This window comes from Lampetra planeri, chromosome 2 (genome assembly GCF_965212315.1).
Source record: "Lampetra planeri chromosome 2, kcLamPlan1.2.h2, whole genome shotgun sequence".
Lineage (NCBI taxonomy): Eukaryota > Metazoa > Chordata > Hyperoartia > Petromyzontiformes > Petromyzontidae > Lampetra > Lampetra planeri.
In genome coordinates this window covers 36497561-36510723 of record NC_136108.1, presented here as the reverse complement: position 1 = coordinate 36510723, position 13163 = coordinate 36497561, and the positions used below count along the sequence as shown (strand labels likewise).

General features: G+C 54.1%; 1 protein-coding gene across 3 annotated transcripts in view; it reads right to left on the bottom strand.

The window, feature by feature from the left end:
• Nucleotides 1-13163, bottom strand: part of PTPRK (protein tyrosine phosphatase receptor type K) — a 177095-nt gene that overhangs the window by 36128 nt on the left and 127804 nt on the right. For all 3 annotated transcript variants that reach the window (XM_078614791.1, XM_078614775.1, XM_078614783.1), the window contains 5 exons: nt 12442-12519; nt 8213-8589; nt 6121-6208; nt 5036-5112; nt 2571-2607 (listed from right to left, as the gene is read on the bottom strand). In XM_078614791.1, coding sequence (XP_078470917.1) covers nt 2571-2607; nt 5036-5112; nt 6121-6208; nt 8213-8589; nt 12442-12519 — 657 coding nt within the window. The remainder of the gene's footprint in view (nt 1-2570; nt 2608-5035; nt 5113-6120; nt 6209-8212; nt 8590-12441; nt 12520-13163) is intronic.

Sequence of the window (13163 nt, the reverse complement as noted above, 5' to 3'; positions counted from 1 at the left end):
GGGCACACGCAGGGCACGCGCAGGGCACACGCAGGGCGCACGCGACAGTGGCAAGGGTGAGGCGTGTGCCAGAGCTGTGGACCGCCGTCACGGTTAGGAGATGAAACGAGGGGCGCCGACAGAGGGAAAAACATGTTTTGAACCGTGCGGTTTTACGCCGAGGCGACGAGTTGACATTTTTGGCCGTGAGCCGCGGTGTTTAATCATAATGGGTTTGATTGCCGCGCGCTTTAAAGGGTAATCGGCTGCGGGGAAGGTTGATGGACTTGACGCTTCGCAGGTTTTCATCAGCCGCGCGGGAGCGATGGCCGTCTTTATCGTGCGTCTAATGAAAGCTCCCATTGACCGGAGGAGCGTCAGAGGAGGGAAAATGTGCCCAACATAAATCAATATATCCCGCCAGCTTCCATCACATTTCATCAGCCAAAAAAACACTGTTTGAAAATCAGCGGGCTCTGATAATGGAGACATCGGAACGAATTTAACAGAAGTCGTCAACGGCACAAAAGAGGCGTCGTCTCGGTTGGCAGCGGAGCGGAGGGCGACGCGTCCCAGGCCCCCGAGCCATCGTCGGCGGTCTCCTTTCAGCTTCAACCCATCTTAAAAGTAACAAGTAAATGTTATATAATTAATAAAAACAAATCCAGTTAATTGCAGTTTGCACCGAGGTCATTATTTATTCGTTTGTTTTGAATTCATTTCATTAATTAAATCCGCAATCCAGAAGCGCGTAGCAGGCTCAATTTTCAGAGCTGCCAATCATACGAGAGTTATGGGAAAACTTCAAATGAAGAAAAAACAGTGCCACACGAGCAGCACGCGACCTCTCCTCACCGTCATTGCAATTCACGGCCACGCTCGCGGAACCACCAATTGAACAAAGAGTCGAGGGACGGAGAAGCGGCGAGGGGTGGCGACGCTCAGGGCCACCGCTGTCCCACGCAAATGGGACGTGTTGCGGCTCTGTTTCGGCATCATAAATCACAACGCTCGCGCGTCCGTGCCTCCCCTAGCTCTCTCGCACGAACGGATCTCGCGGCTCAGACAGCAAAATGCGGCGAGTGTCTCCGTGCGCGCTCTCACGCGTTTGCACAAACGCCCCCAGCAAAATACAAAATACGTGGAATATCGTCTTGCGAAACGTGAAAAAAACGGTGCATTAGAGGGAGAAAGAGATACAGTATCGTTAAAGAGAGGGATGGTAATAAAAGGGTTGTGGAATTCCAAAAATGAAAATGTGCAACTGCCCATAAGTGTACACAAAGAGAACCTCGCAAATGAATGTGAGCGGCCGCGGGCGGAAACGGGAGGCCTTGGAAGAAGGAGCAGCTCCCCACGCCGGATTGAAAAGGCCGTTTTCTGACGTCAGCCGGCAAGGCTTTTGTTTGACCAAACAATGCCAGGAAGGCGGCCTTTAGCCGATCATCTTTTTCACTCTTCCTGTTTTGCCTAGGCACCGTAGGACCTCGGAAGAAAACATTCCGAGAGGACCCTCATGGAAAATGAGATAATGAAGCTTCGTCTACTTAACCCAGACACACTCACAGTCATTCTCGCGAATTCTGCAGCTAAAAAACAGCTGCCTCGTGTGGGAAAAAACAATAAGCTGCACCCGTTTTCAGAGAATGCCACAAACAAAGCAGCTATTTTCACAACAACAACACTGTTTTCCTCGAATAGTGGGAAGAAAAAGGTCATTTTGGATGGCAGAAATTTCCAGACACAAACTTGCGCCGTGGTCTCGGACGCAACACCGTCTGTGTCTGGCACCGAGATGAAGCAGAACTCAATTTTGTTGAAGAATGAGAAAAAATTGAAAAGCATTGACAGACTTTCCAGAAATTACATTAAAGTGAGAATAAAATTAAATAAATAAAACCCAGATAAAAGTGCTATCCAACCCGAGTCTTCAGGTCTAAGACAACCATACACGGTGTCCGTGTGGGGAATCTGCCTTGGGAGTGGCTCAGAGTGTAGCATTGCCCAAGGAGAGGGAATTTGGTCATCCGAGACTTGAGTCACACGAGACGTAGAGAGATTTAGGTGCCACGGGACTAAGGCCACACGAGATTTAGGTCCCAGTGGCTAGCTGTAGGTGCAGAAATGAACACATTTTTTAAATATTACTGTACACATTTCTGGAGCAAAGTAACGTAGACACAAATTAACTGTGAGTTGTGTGATTTAGATAAAATACGTCAACTACTTTGGGGAGGCTAATTTAGATCGTCATCAACATCACCATCATCATAATCAGTGATTCCACTGCTGAATAGCGGAGCCTCCACCACCTCTCACGATCCCGCGATGTTATAATCCGCCGAGAAACCTTATGAATTACACGTTTGAATTACACGCCATCTAGACGCTTGCCCATCTCTCCCGGTGGCGAGGGATCAATAGATACGGCGGCAGTGAGGAACTTGGGGGAACGCAGTGGCGCTGGAATTCCTGTGGGCGGCCACGCGCGGTGCGAACGTTGGCGTTGTGTCGACAAACCACCGCGGGCGTTTCGCTGAGGGTGCATTGCGTGGCGGTCAGGCACATCGCACGCCACCACCGTGCCTCACCTTGCGTGGCGATGTATTGCCGCTGCTTCTGATAGCCCTGAAATTCAACACACACACAACGCACACGCACAACGCACAGACACACACAATGCACAACATACACGTCACGGTTAGCGGCATATACGCTCGGCAAGTGCGAACTGTAGGCAAGCCCCGATGCAGAGTGGCGTTGCACACGCGGTGGGGTGGTGTGTCCTGCACACTTTTGCTTCTCCTGTACCGATGCTCATCGCACCATTACATCATCTTCTCATTTGAGGCCGAGTTGATCTACGAGCGGCAGTGGTACACAAACTCATGACGTGTTATCGTGGCCTCGGCCACTTGCATTGAATATGGCCCTATTCAATGCAAGTGGCCGAGGCCAGAGTCAGAAGGCGGCTGTCGCTAACATTGCGCACTGCGGTGGGTCGCTGGGACCGCCCTGGCGATCCACTGCGCTCACAAACAAACTCGCGCTCGCCAAACAAACTCGCGCTCACAATGGGCTCCAATTTCACGAGGAGAGGCGCGATTATTGAACTTCCCGTTGCTCATGAAGAGGATAATAGGGTCGCGGAGATGCTGTTTGCCAGACTGCAGCCCTTCACTCGGCACTCAAATCGAGGCCCAGCTGTCAGGTGCAGAATCACTCCCCCCCCTCGCCCCCCCCTTGTCACTCACTCACAAGCGCTCAGCCTCCAGCGCTCGCCTCCACGACTCTCCGAGCTGCGCCTCTCGGCTCCGTTCTGACGGCGCTCGTCTCGCCCCTCCCTTTTATGTGGCGCTTTGATGACTTCCCCACATGGCGCGTGCGCGTGTGTGTGTGTGCGTGTGGTGTGGTGCGCGTGTGGGTGGTGTGCGTGTGGGTGGTGCGCGTGTGGGTGGTGCGCGCGTGGGTGGTGTGCGCGTGTGGGTGTGCGTGTGTGTGTGGGTGCGTGTGTGTGGTGTGCGTGTGGGTGGTGTGCGTGTGGGTGGTGTGCGTGTGGTGTGTGTGGGTGTGCGTGTGTTTGCGTGGGTGGTGTGGGTGTGGGTGGTGTGCGTGTGTGTGGGTGTGCGTGTGTGTGGGTGTGCGTGGGTGTGGGCGTGTGGGTGTGCGTGGGTGTGCGTGGTGTGCGTGTGGGTGTGCGTGTGGGTGGTGTGCGTGTGGGTGGTGTGCGTGCGCATGTGGGTGTCCGTGTGGGTGGTGTGCGTGTGGGGGTGCGTGAGGGTGTGCGTGAGGGTGTGCGTGTGGGGGGCGTGTGGGTGTGCGTGAGGGTGTGTGCGTGTGGTCACATAAAAGTGCCGTTAACCTCGGGAACTACCGTGGCTGCCTACACGATTTTCTTTTACATTTCGAAAGTGCAATTCACTTTCTTTGTTTATCCTTAATAATTTAGTTTATCTTAATTATTTTTTATTTAGTATCAAGTTAAATAAAGAACATTATAACTCCTACATATTTGAAATGGTTCGATGCCACCCAGGTTGCCCTTGAAACAGACGCAATGATGCCGTGGGTCTCAGTGGGGTAATCCCCTCTCCTGGTGAAATCGCGGACACTGACTGACAAATGCCAGCTCACTGGACAATCTGGATATCTCATTATCCATCATCAGTCATGATCAATCGACTGCTGGATGAAGGCCTTCCTAAGTCGCCACCATCCGTCACAGTCCTGCCATGTAGCAATCCAACCTGAACCTGCACAGGAGGATAACTCATCATCGCTCCATCTCAGCAGTGGATGGACACTTGGGCGCATTCCCTCCTTGGCTGCCACTCTGTCGTTATTATCGCCCTTCGGGCACCATCCCCTCTAGTGACGCATCTGCTTTTCTTAACGATCAAAGATTTCGCGGTTGACCTGCGCATGTTCTATAATCCACATGCTGCTGCTCGCCGTGCATCTCAGTGGAATCCCGAGAGAGCTTTGGTTCTACCTCATTCGTCAGCGTCCGTATTTGTGACTCACATCACGGCAGCAGTCATCGCGGATTAAAAAGTTGTTCTTTAGGTGCGTGGGCCTTGTTGCTACATCTGGGATGGGGCAGCAAGCGGGACGAACTGGTCGACTGGGAGCGAGTGGTGGCTGCACCGGAGCGGTGATGGGGGGAGGGGGATGGGGGGGGGTCAATGGGGGGGGGAGGGAGGGGGAATAATGGGGGGGAGGGAGGGGATAGGGAGGGGGGGCTCTGCAGACGGGAGGCGACTCGGCTCCCGCGAGCGTCCAGTCACGAGACGGCGGCGGGATCCGCCGCATCTCCCAGAACAAGAATCACCCCGCGGGGGGAGAGAGACTTGTAGATGTTATAGATGGAGGTGCCGAGCTGCAGCTCGAGACGGGCGCAGAATAAAATCGACAGCGCCATGGACTTTTGCTAAATCATGGAGCAGCGTTTTTATAGCATTTATTAAATTATTATCTTTATTACACGCACGGCCGTCGTCCTGCATGAGCGACGGTCGGGCCAGCACGTGGCGCATCGTCCGCCGGGGCTACTCACGTCGACGTAGTTGCCGTTAATGTAGTCGGACTCGGGTTTCCCCTCCAGAGGCTCGAGCACGACCCTGGAGTGGTCGTCTGGCATCGCATCCACACGCACAAAGACAAACGCCCCCCGTTAGCGGACACCCGGAGGGCGGGCGGCCACCAGCGCTGTGCGCCACCGCGCGGCTGGCTGGGCCCGCTCACTCCGGGAGGACACACCAACCACTGGCTCCTCCTCGTGAGCCACATCGGTTGCCGGGGAAGGTGCTGTTAGCGAGCACCTACGAAGGCGGGCACAGCACACGACGGGGGTGTGGGTGGCCAGTACCACGCCCGGCCGCCACCTTTGTCTCCCCGGTGGTGATGTTTAAACACCACACTAGGTACTACTCGTGTGGGACCCAGTCGGCCGAGGGGGTGGGCAGGACCGGTTCGGATAATAGTCACTGGTGTTGGCCGTGAGCGGGAATTAAGCTCGGGTCGCCGGATTCGTAGTGCAGTGCGCTAACCGCTACCCTACAGCTCACACACGAAGACAAAGATCCCCCATATAGCCTTAACAAACTGTTAAGCAGCGTGTTAACTGCTACACTACCGCTCCTGATAGCTCACACACAGACACACAGACACACACAGACGCACAAACAGAAACATGCAGCGAATTAAATGAAGCTGAGAGTGTTTCACCACAGGCAATAACACTGGATTAAAACTTCAGCGGTGCAGTTCTATTCTAAAATCGATTCCATTTGTTTTGTGGTGGTGCATGGTGGCACCTCTTGTGGCCGTGTGGATGATGTGTACCCATTACATATATAACAACAACAACGTGTACCCATTACATAGACAACAATGACGACGATGACAAATACGAATGGAAAAACACTGGTTCTCACACACGCGATTGGATGCATGTATCATGAGCTTCAGGATCGATATTAAATGAAGAATCAATGCGTCGTTCCACTCCTAATAATAAGCTAATGTCCCAGGCAATGGCCCCTTATTTAGTGTTTGAGAGATTGCCGATTGGCTCGCTGAAATGTTTTAATGAAAAGCCGCCGATCCGGCGGTGACGGTGCGGCGGCGAGTGGCACGCACAGGCGATGATGTTCCCGTAGCGGTTCCTGCCGCGGTTCTCGTCCTTCTTGGCCACTTGCCAGGGCGCCGACTGCCCATCCAAGAAACTCTGCGACAGCGTCAGGGAGCAGCGGGCGACGCAAACAGACGAACGCGAAAGTCACAAAATAAAGAACGGACAACTACGTGCATATCAACAAACCCACCGACAAAACTTTAAATAAAATCGTCATTTTAGCCCAATATCATGCAGATTGTGCTATCGGTAGCATGCAATGACACAAATGATCTATTTGGATATCTTCGTATTGGAGAATGGCCCACGGAAGTGAATATCACAGGGTTACCTCTGAGTGTCCCCTGGTCCACACAACAGGAGATACTTTCCCATCTGCCCTGCCGTGTGAGAGCAGTGTTTGTTTCACGATGGTCAAATGGATCATTTTTATTCTCAGAGCTGGAAAATTAAGAGCAGCACCAAATTATAACGTGAAGTTTCTTTTAAGCAGTCATTGGAGACCGGGCTGAGACCATAATCTAATACACTTGAGAATGCGATTTAATCACAGCGGGTGCTGGGACTCAAACCCAGGGTCTCAGCTGTGCTGAAGCAGCGCCTCTGACCTCCGAGCCACGCGGCCTCCTTCCAAGACCTGCGGCTGTCACCACTCGCGTGCAGGCGAGCAGCGCAACAGGTCAACGGTGAAACCACGAGTAACGTCACACGGAGACACTCCGCAAGCGAGCGGGGATCGCACGGGTCATGCGCGATGCGTCATTGGGAACCGGCGTTCACCTCGCAAACGCGAAATGTCCCCGGAGGCGAATCCGTCATGCGCACGATAACAATACACCGGCAAAGCCTCTCCTGCCAACGTCCACAGCGACCTCGATCGTCGCAAAAACCATTCTGGACTGCGGGATGACCAATTCCACGCAGGAGAAGTGCGAACAGAAGAGCGGGAACGGCCGCCGAGCTGCAACGCTCAGGGCTCACGGCCGAGTCGCCGGTCAAGTCCCCTGGATCCGCGCTCAAGAAAACCACAGGGATTCTCTACAGCGACTCTATAAAGAGCATCTCTTTATTGACTCGATGGCAATCCCCGACACAGACTCTCCTGATTGACCCAATCGCCTATGTTGGCACATTATCCACTCGATATATTGACGATCATGGGGGTCTCTACAGCGACTCTCGGTGTTGACTCTCCATCGACTTTCTGGAGCAACCATGCTCCGTCTTATTCTTCGTATTGCTGATGTTGACGTAAAGCGAACGCTATCATTTTCTATTAAGGTGGTTGAGCCATTGCTGTGATGCCTCCACTTTCATATCAGTGAATCAGGAATTGACTCGTTGTACATTCCATGGTTCTGTTCTGCATCACCACAGTCGTACACCATTTGTGCATCATCAGTTGTTTGCAACTGCTGTTGTCATGGTCCGTGCAGATGCGCTTTGGGGTTGTGGCCCAGAAGCTTCAGGGGAAATCAAAGTGCTGCGACTATGTGAACCCGTCTTTCTTAACCGGCTTTCCCACCAGAGCAATCACATCAATGCTGCTCTTGTTGTCGTCTCGTGATTTTAATGGGTCAGCAAGCGACGTAAGGACCTGGCGGGGTTCGATTCCAGACTCGGGTGCCTTTCTGTGTGGAATTTATATTCTGTACCCCTGTACTGTCGATGCATTTCCTCCGGATTTCCATTTTCCCGCATAGCTAAAACAACACCACACAATGTAACTGGTATTGGCCAACAATCCCAATGCTAAAAAACACCTGAAAATGACTCAATTCAAATCACACATAGCCATATCATCCCCACCTTGGCATGACCCTCCTGACAAGAGTATCTTGAGTGAGGCCTTTCCTGGTAAACAAGCCTAATCATGACGTAATAATTGTGGATAAATTGAACGCAATGTTGTAAAGCGCGTGGAAGCTGCCCTTCGCTATACGCACAAAGTAAAGACAAGTTATTCTAGGTACACAGCGGCCCATTGCTAAGAGAACGCTGCGGCGAGCACCAGGCCATCTGCAGCTAACCGGCAGAATGGCGCCAAGCCCCCACGGCGGAGACGGCCGCGTAGCGTCGTGGAGCGGGCGCACGCACCTCGTACTCCTCCTTGAAGCCGCACCCCTCCGTGCTCTTCATCTGCCCGATGTGCTGCAGCAGGTCGGCCACGCGGATCGCGGGGCGTGCCGGCACGCCGCCGGGGTACGTGGGCGACGGGTACGGGGGCGGGGGCTCGCGCCCCGGCAGAGGCGGCCCCCGTGGGAGGGTGCGGTCGGGCAGCGACGGGACGACGCCGCCGCCGCCGATTCCTCCTCCTCCGCCGCCGCCGCCGCCTGGCTCGATCTCGCTCAGCGGGGGGCGGAGGGGGGCGGCGGGGCTCCGGGAGAGCGTGCCACTAACGCTGCCGGTGCCGCGGGGCTGGCTCGGCGACGACAGGAGGATCCCCGAATCCTTGAAGCCGGCCTGGTTCTCGTCTGAACTCGTGCACACGCGCATACGCGTATCCACGCATTCACACACGGACACAAAATAAAGAGCCCTCATTCAGCCTTTTTCACCGCAGGGGTGAGCGGTGGTACCAGCGCATTGCCCGGCCACATTTTTCACTCGAGCTCTGATATTCACACACTGCATTAGGCACTCATTGACCGGCTGCGCCGATATACAGCAGATCCAGGACAGGCTCTGACTCAATCTGCCACCGGCATTCTTAATGGCCACGGCTCAAAGCCAGGTTTCTGGCATCCTGGAACAATGCGATAAGTTCTGAGCCCGCACACACTAGCAGACACAAAAAACAAAGCTTCCTTTGTAGAACCTCAGAGAACATAGGGACACGTGCTGTTAGTGATTGTTTATTATTGTATGGGTAGAGCATGACTGGGTGATGTTACCAGTGCCACATACAAACTCCTTTTGTCTTCTCAGATTCGATGTTCAAGGCCATACCTTACAGGTTACTAATTTCAGTCCGGGTTGACTCAGGGGATGCCCACTTTCCATATTTGGATGCCAATCTGTCGCTGATATTGTACGCACGCAGGACATGCATACAGGTGGCCTGCATCGTGGTGCAGTGAGCAAGTGTGAAGCTAGTCAGAGTTGTAAAGCTACAAGATAACTCCACCCATAAGACTGCCTCGCCGTAGTTCACGAGCGGAATGCCCACGTGGGGCGGGCGAGCTCGCGGCTCCCAGACGCGATTGCGCAATCCGTACTCGGGCTGCGAAGAGTTCACATCGAATGCACGCGAGTGCAAATACAGGGCCGTGCTTGTTTGGTTGGCCTTGAAGCTCCGCTCTCTTTTCTTTCTGACCTACACCTGTCCTGCGTTGTACAAACACGCTATCCACTCTGCTCTCCGGTATCCGATGCTGTGAATCTGCGACAATGGAAGATCCTTGGCATGGCAGGTGCCTTGCCGCCATGGGCGGAGCGATCGTTCATCGCAGCCGTGCGTCGTCGCAAATCGACGCGCGATAAGGCCAGCGATATGTGGAGTAGGCGAGGTTCAGAGCAATGGCAGAGCCAGGATTTTCTGGTAGGGGGGGGCAACCCCTCCAGCAATGAAAAATGATAGAGGAGTTGTTAGTAAGTAAGGAGTTGTTAGTAAGTAAGGACTTGTCCCTTGCTTTTTATTCTTTGTGTGTGCGGCGATGGCGCACACACGTCGATTTCGAACCGCGTTGTGTGATCGGCATCGCGCTCGCTGAAGGTGTTGATGCCTTCAGGAAAGGTGTGTCCTGTATACACAACTGCGCACAATTCTGAGTCATTTATAACTGCTTTGCCGTTACTTATTGCCAATTATGGACTCAGACTATTGTCCTATCATCTCATAGTCCCTGGCACATAATAATATGCTGCACTGTGGAAGTGGCGGTCGCAAAATGCCGATTTATTACTATTAAACCCCAATGATCCGATCGAAATTAGGGATTTCGATCGGATCATAGGGGGGGCACGTGCCACTCCCCCCCACCCGTCCACTGGCTCTGCCAGTGGTTCAGAGTGTTCACAAACGTGCACACACGCACATCTACACACGAGTGGGGAAACGTGCCACGGATATCGATTGTGAGCAGAAATCAAACTCGGATCGCCGAGTTTGTAGAGCGGTGCATTAACCACTGCGCCGTCGCTCCCCATTACACACACACGCACTCACATCTACACACGAGTGTGCAAATGTGCCACAAGCCGACACCTATTCTTCCGCACTTGCTCATGCACACTCATGCACACACACCGGCTCACGCATGCACGCGTGCGCGCACGCTCAAGCACACTGACGTGCACACACACAAACACGTGGACGCACGCACGCGGCCATGGAACAAAGTGCGCGTAGCGGTCGGTTCTCACCTAAGGCTTCAATGGATGCAAACAAGTCATCGTGAACTGCCGTGCAAAAGGCCGCAGAGGAGTGACCGTTACGAGTCCGGGAAGGGAGGTGGGGAGTGGGGGTGGGAGGGAGGGAGGGAGGGGGGGAGGTGGGGGGGGACACGGGTTGGGGGGGAGAGGCAGAAAGCAAAAGGAGAATCAGTTGGGAGAATAATAAGAATGAATAATCAACGGAAAATGTGAGAAAACCGTGAAAGGAAAAGCCAGCGGGAGAGGGAGGTTGCGTGGACGGGGCGGCGTCGTGCTGCTCGCCAGGACGAGCGGTGACATCAGAGCTGGCACGTGACTCCCACGCACTGCTCTCATCTCTACCCAAGCAACGAAGCAATGTATTCAGACTCTAAACTCCACAGGATGTGACTTCACAATAACGAAAACACTCTCCGATGTGTTTTTGGTTTGTTCCGCGTGTTGCTCAGTGGCACCACGATGTGCGACGTTTCGCTCCACGTGCCGGCAGCTTCTCCACGTGTGAGGGGAGAACACCACAAAGATCGTGTTCCATCCAAGTGCTAACCAGGCTCAACTTTGATTCGCTGCCGAACTCTGATGACATCCGTGTTTTCTTTGTAGTCTACAACAGATTAAAGACGCTGCATCATGACACGCGTGTGGAATTGTTGCTTTAATAGCTGGAGTCGTGAGCCTTGTCACTACTGTCGGGCAAAATTCAAATCTTACTTGACCTGGTAGTGATCGGCGCACCGGACTTGCAATTCAGCGGTCGCTGGTCTGATTGGATCTCATGGCATTTGAAACAATGGAGCAAGTTTCTCAATCCCCCTCGCCAGCAGAACGAATGGGTCACGACGTGTGGTGGGACAAAATGTGGGGACTCCTACCTCTTCCAACATGTCTGATCAACATCACAGAGTTTATCGAATCCCCTCGAGAGCTCATTCCACTGGAGGCCTTTCTGCCAGCAGTGGAGCGAGCAACCAATCGCAGGGCTGCAACCTCGAGCTGTGCCCACTAGACACTCGCGGGGCCTCCCTTGCCAAAGTAGACCCACACCGAATAAATAGGGTGGGCATCCCCGTCCAGAAAGTCTGGCCGTACGGATTTGTATACGGTAGGGATCGCGGGGTTGCACTGAAGCAACATTAGGGAAGACGAGCAGGTGTCGAGACACTTCGCTCAGAGAGAGAGAGGAAGCCACGCGCACGGGAGAAGAGGAGCGGCGTGAGCCAGGATTCAATCCAGGGCAGGAGGAGGTCTCAGACGGGCAGACCTTGGGAACAGCAGCAGCAGCAGAGCAAGGGTTGAGTTAGAGTTTTGGCAGAGGGTCTCGGTTACTGGAGCAGAGAGCACGTGGAGAGGATTCGAGTGGCAGGCAGCGGTGGGCTCCTGAGAATATTGAGGGAGATAGACGAGAGTTGATGAGGGATTGAATCGGGAGCCAGTGAAGGGATTTGAATACCAGGGCAAACTGGTCTTGTTTATGGGTGTGGATTAGAAGTCTGGCAGTAGCAATCTAGATTATTTGCCAATGTTATGATATTCTGGCTAACGGGGGCAATTTTAATGAATTGTGAAGTGGTGCATCTAATGCACCACTTCATAACGGTCCCTGGACGCGGTGCGGATGCGGCTCTCGCTGCTCGCTCCGCGGGCCTCCCGCCACAAAGTGAAACGGCGCCCTCGGCACAGCCGCCGTCTATCGATCCCTGCGCAAGCGGAGACGCCTACACGCGCACCTGGACGCGTGCGTGTACGCACGCTCCCACGCACACGACACCTACGTGGGCCCACACGCTCGCCTGCACGCGCAGACGCGCTCGCACGCGTTTGTATGCACGCGCGTTCATGCACTCGTTCATAAGCAGGCTCGCGCATACGCTCATTGGACAGACGTGCACTCGCTGACATTCGTGTGCACACGCGCACACACACTTATGCACGCTTGCGCGCGGAGGGCGAACCTTGAATGAAGTACGGCTGCCCGGTGCGGCACAGAGTGCCGTGCGTCTGCACCGCGTTGGTGGGAGACGGGCAAAACGCTGCGGACAGACGGAAGGAGGGAAACCACGCACACACACGCACGCACACGCACGCGCACGCACACAAACGCACACACGCATGCACACGCACACACGCACACACACACGCGCACGCACACACACGTGCACGCACACACACACGCACACACACACACGCACGCACACACACACACGCGCACGCACACACGCACGCACGCACACGCACGCACGCACACGCACGCGCACGCACGCACGCACACACACACACGCACGCGGTCAGCGTCACCATGGCACGGCCGCGAGCGAGCACGGTGACCCAGCGGGCACGAGCGCGCCGCGCCCACCATTGGAGCGAGAAGCCACCTTCTAATCGCTCTCTGTGCCAAATTTGAGCCGTCTCACCGTCGTTATGGCGATTAAACATCTTGGATTGATTGAGACACTTCCCGCTCGTATTCTTGCCAGAAGCCCCGCGCTTGTGACGTGATACTGCCCACCCTAATCTATCTCGTTGCGGTGCCCGAGTTTCGCTCCTTGAAGCTTTCGTCCGTGGGCATCATGCAGGGGTCTATTAAGCTGCTTTCTTGTCGTTTTAATCCAATTTTATCCTGATTATGCTATAGGCATCATGCCATGAGACAGAGTATCCATTCGGAATGCTATTA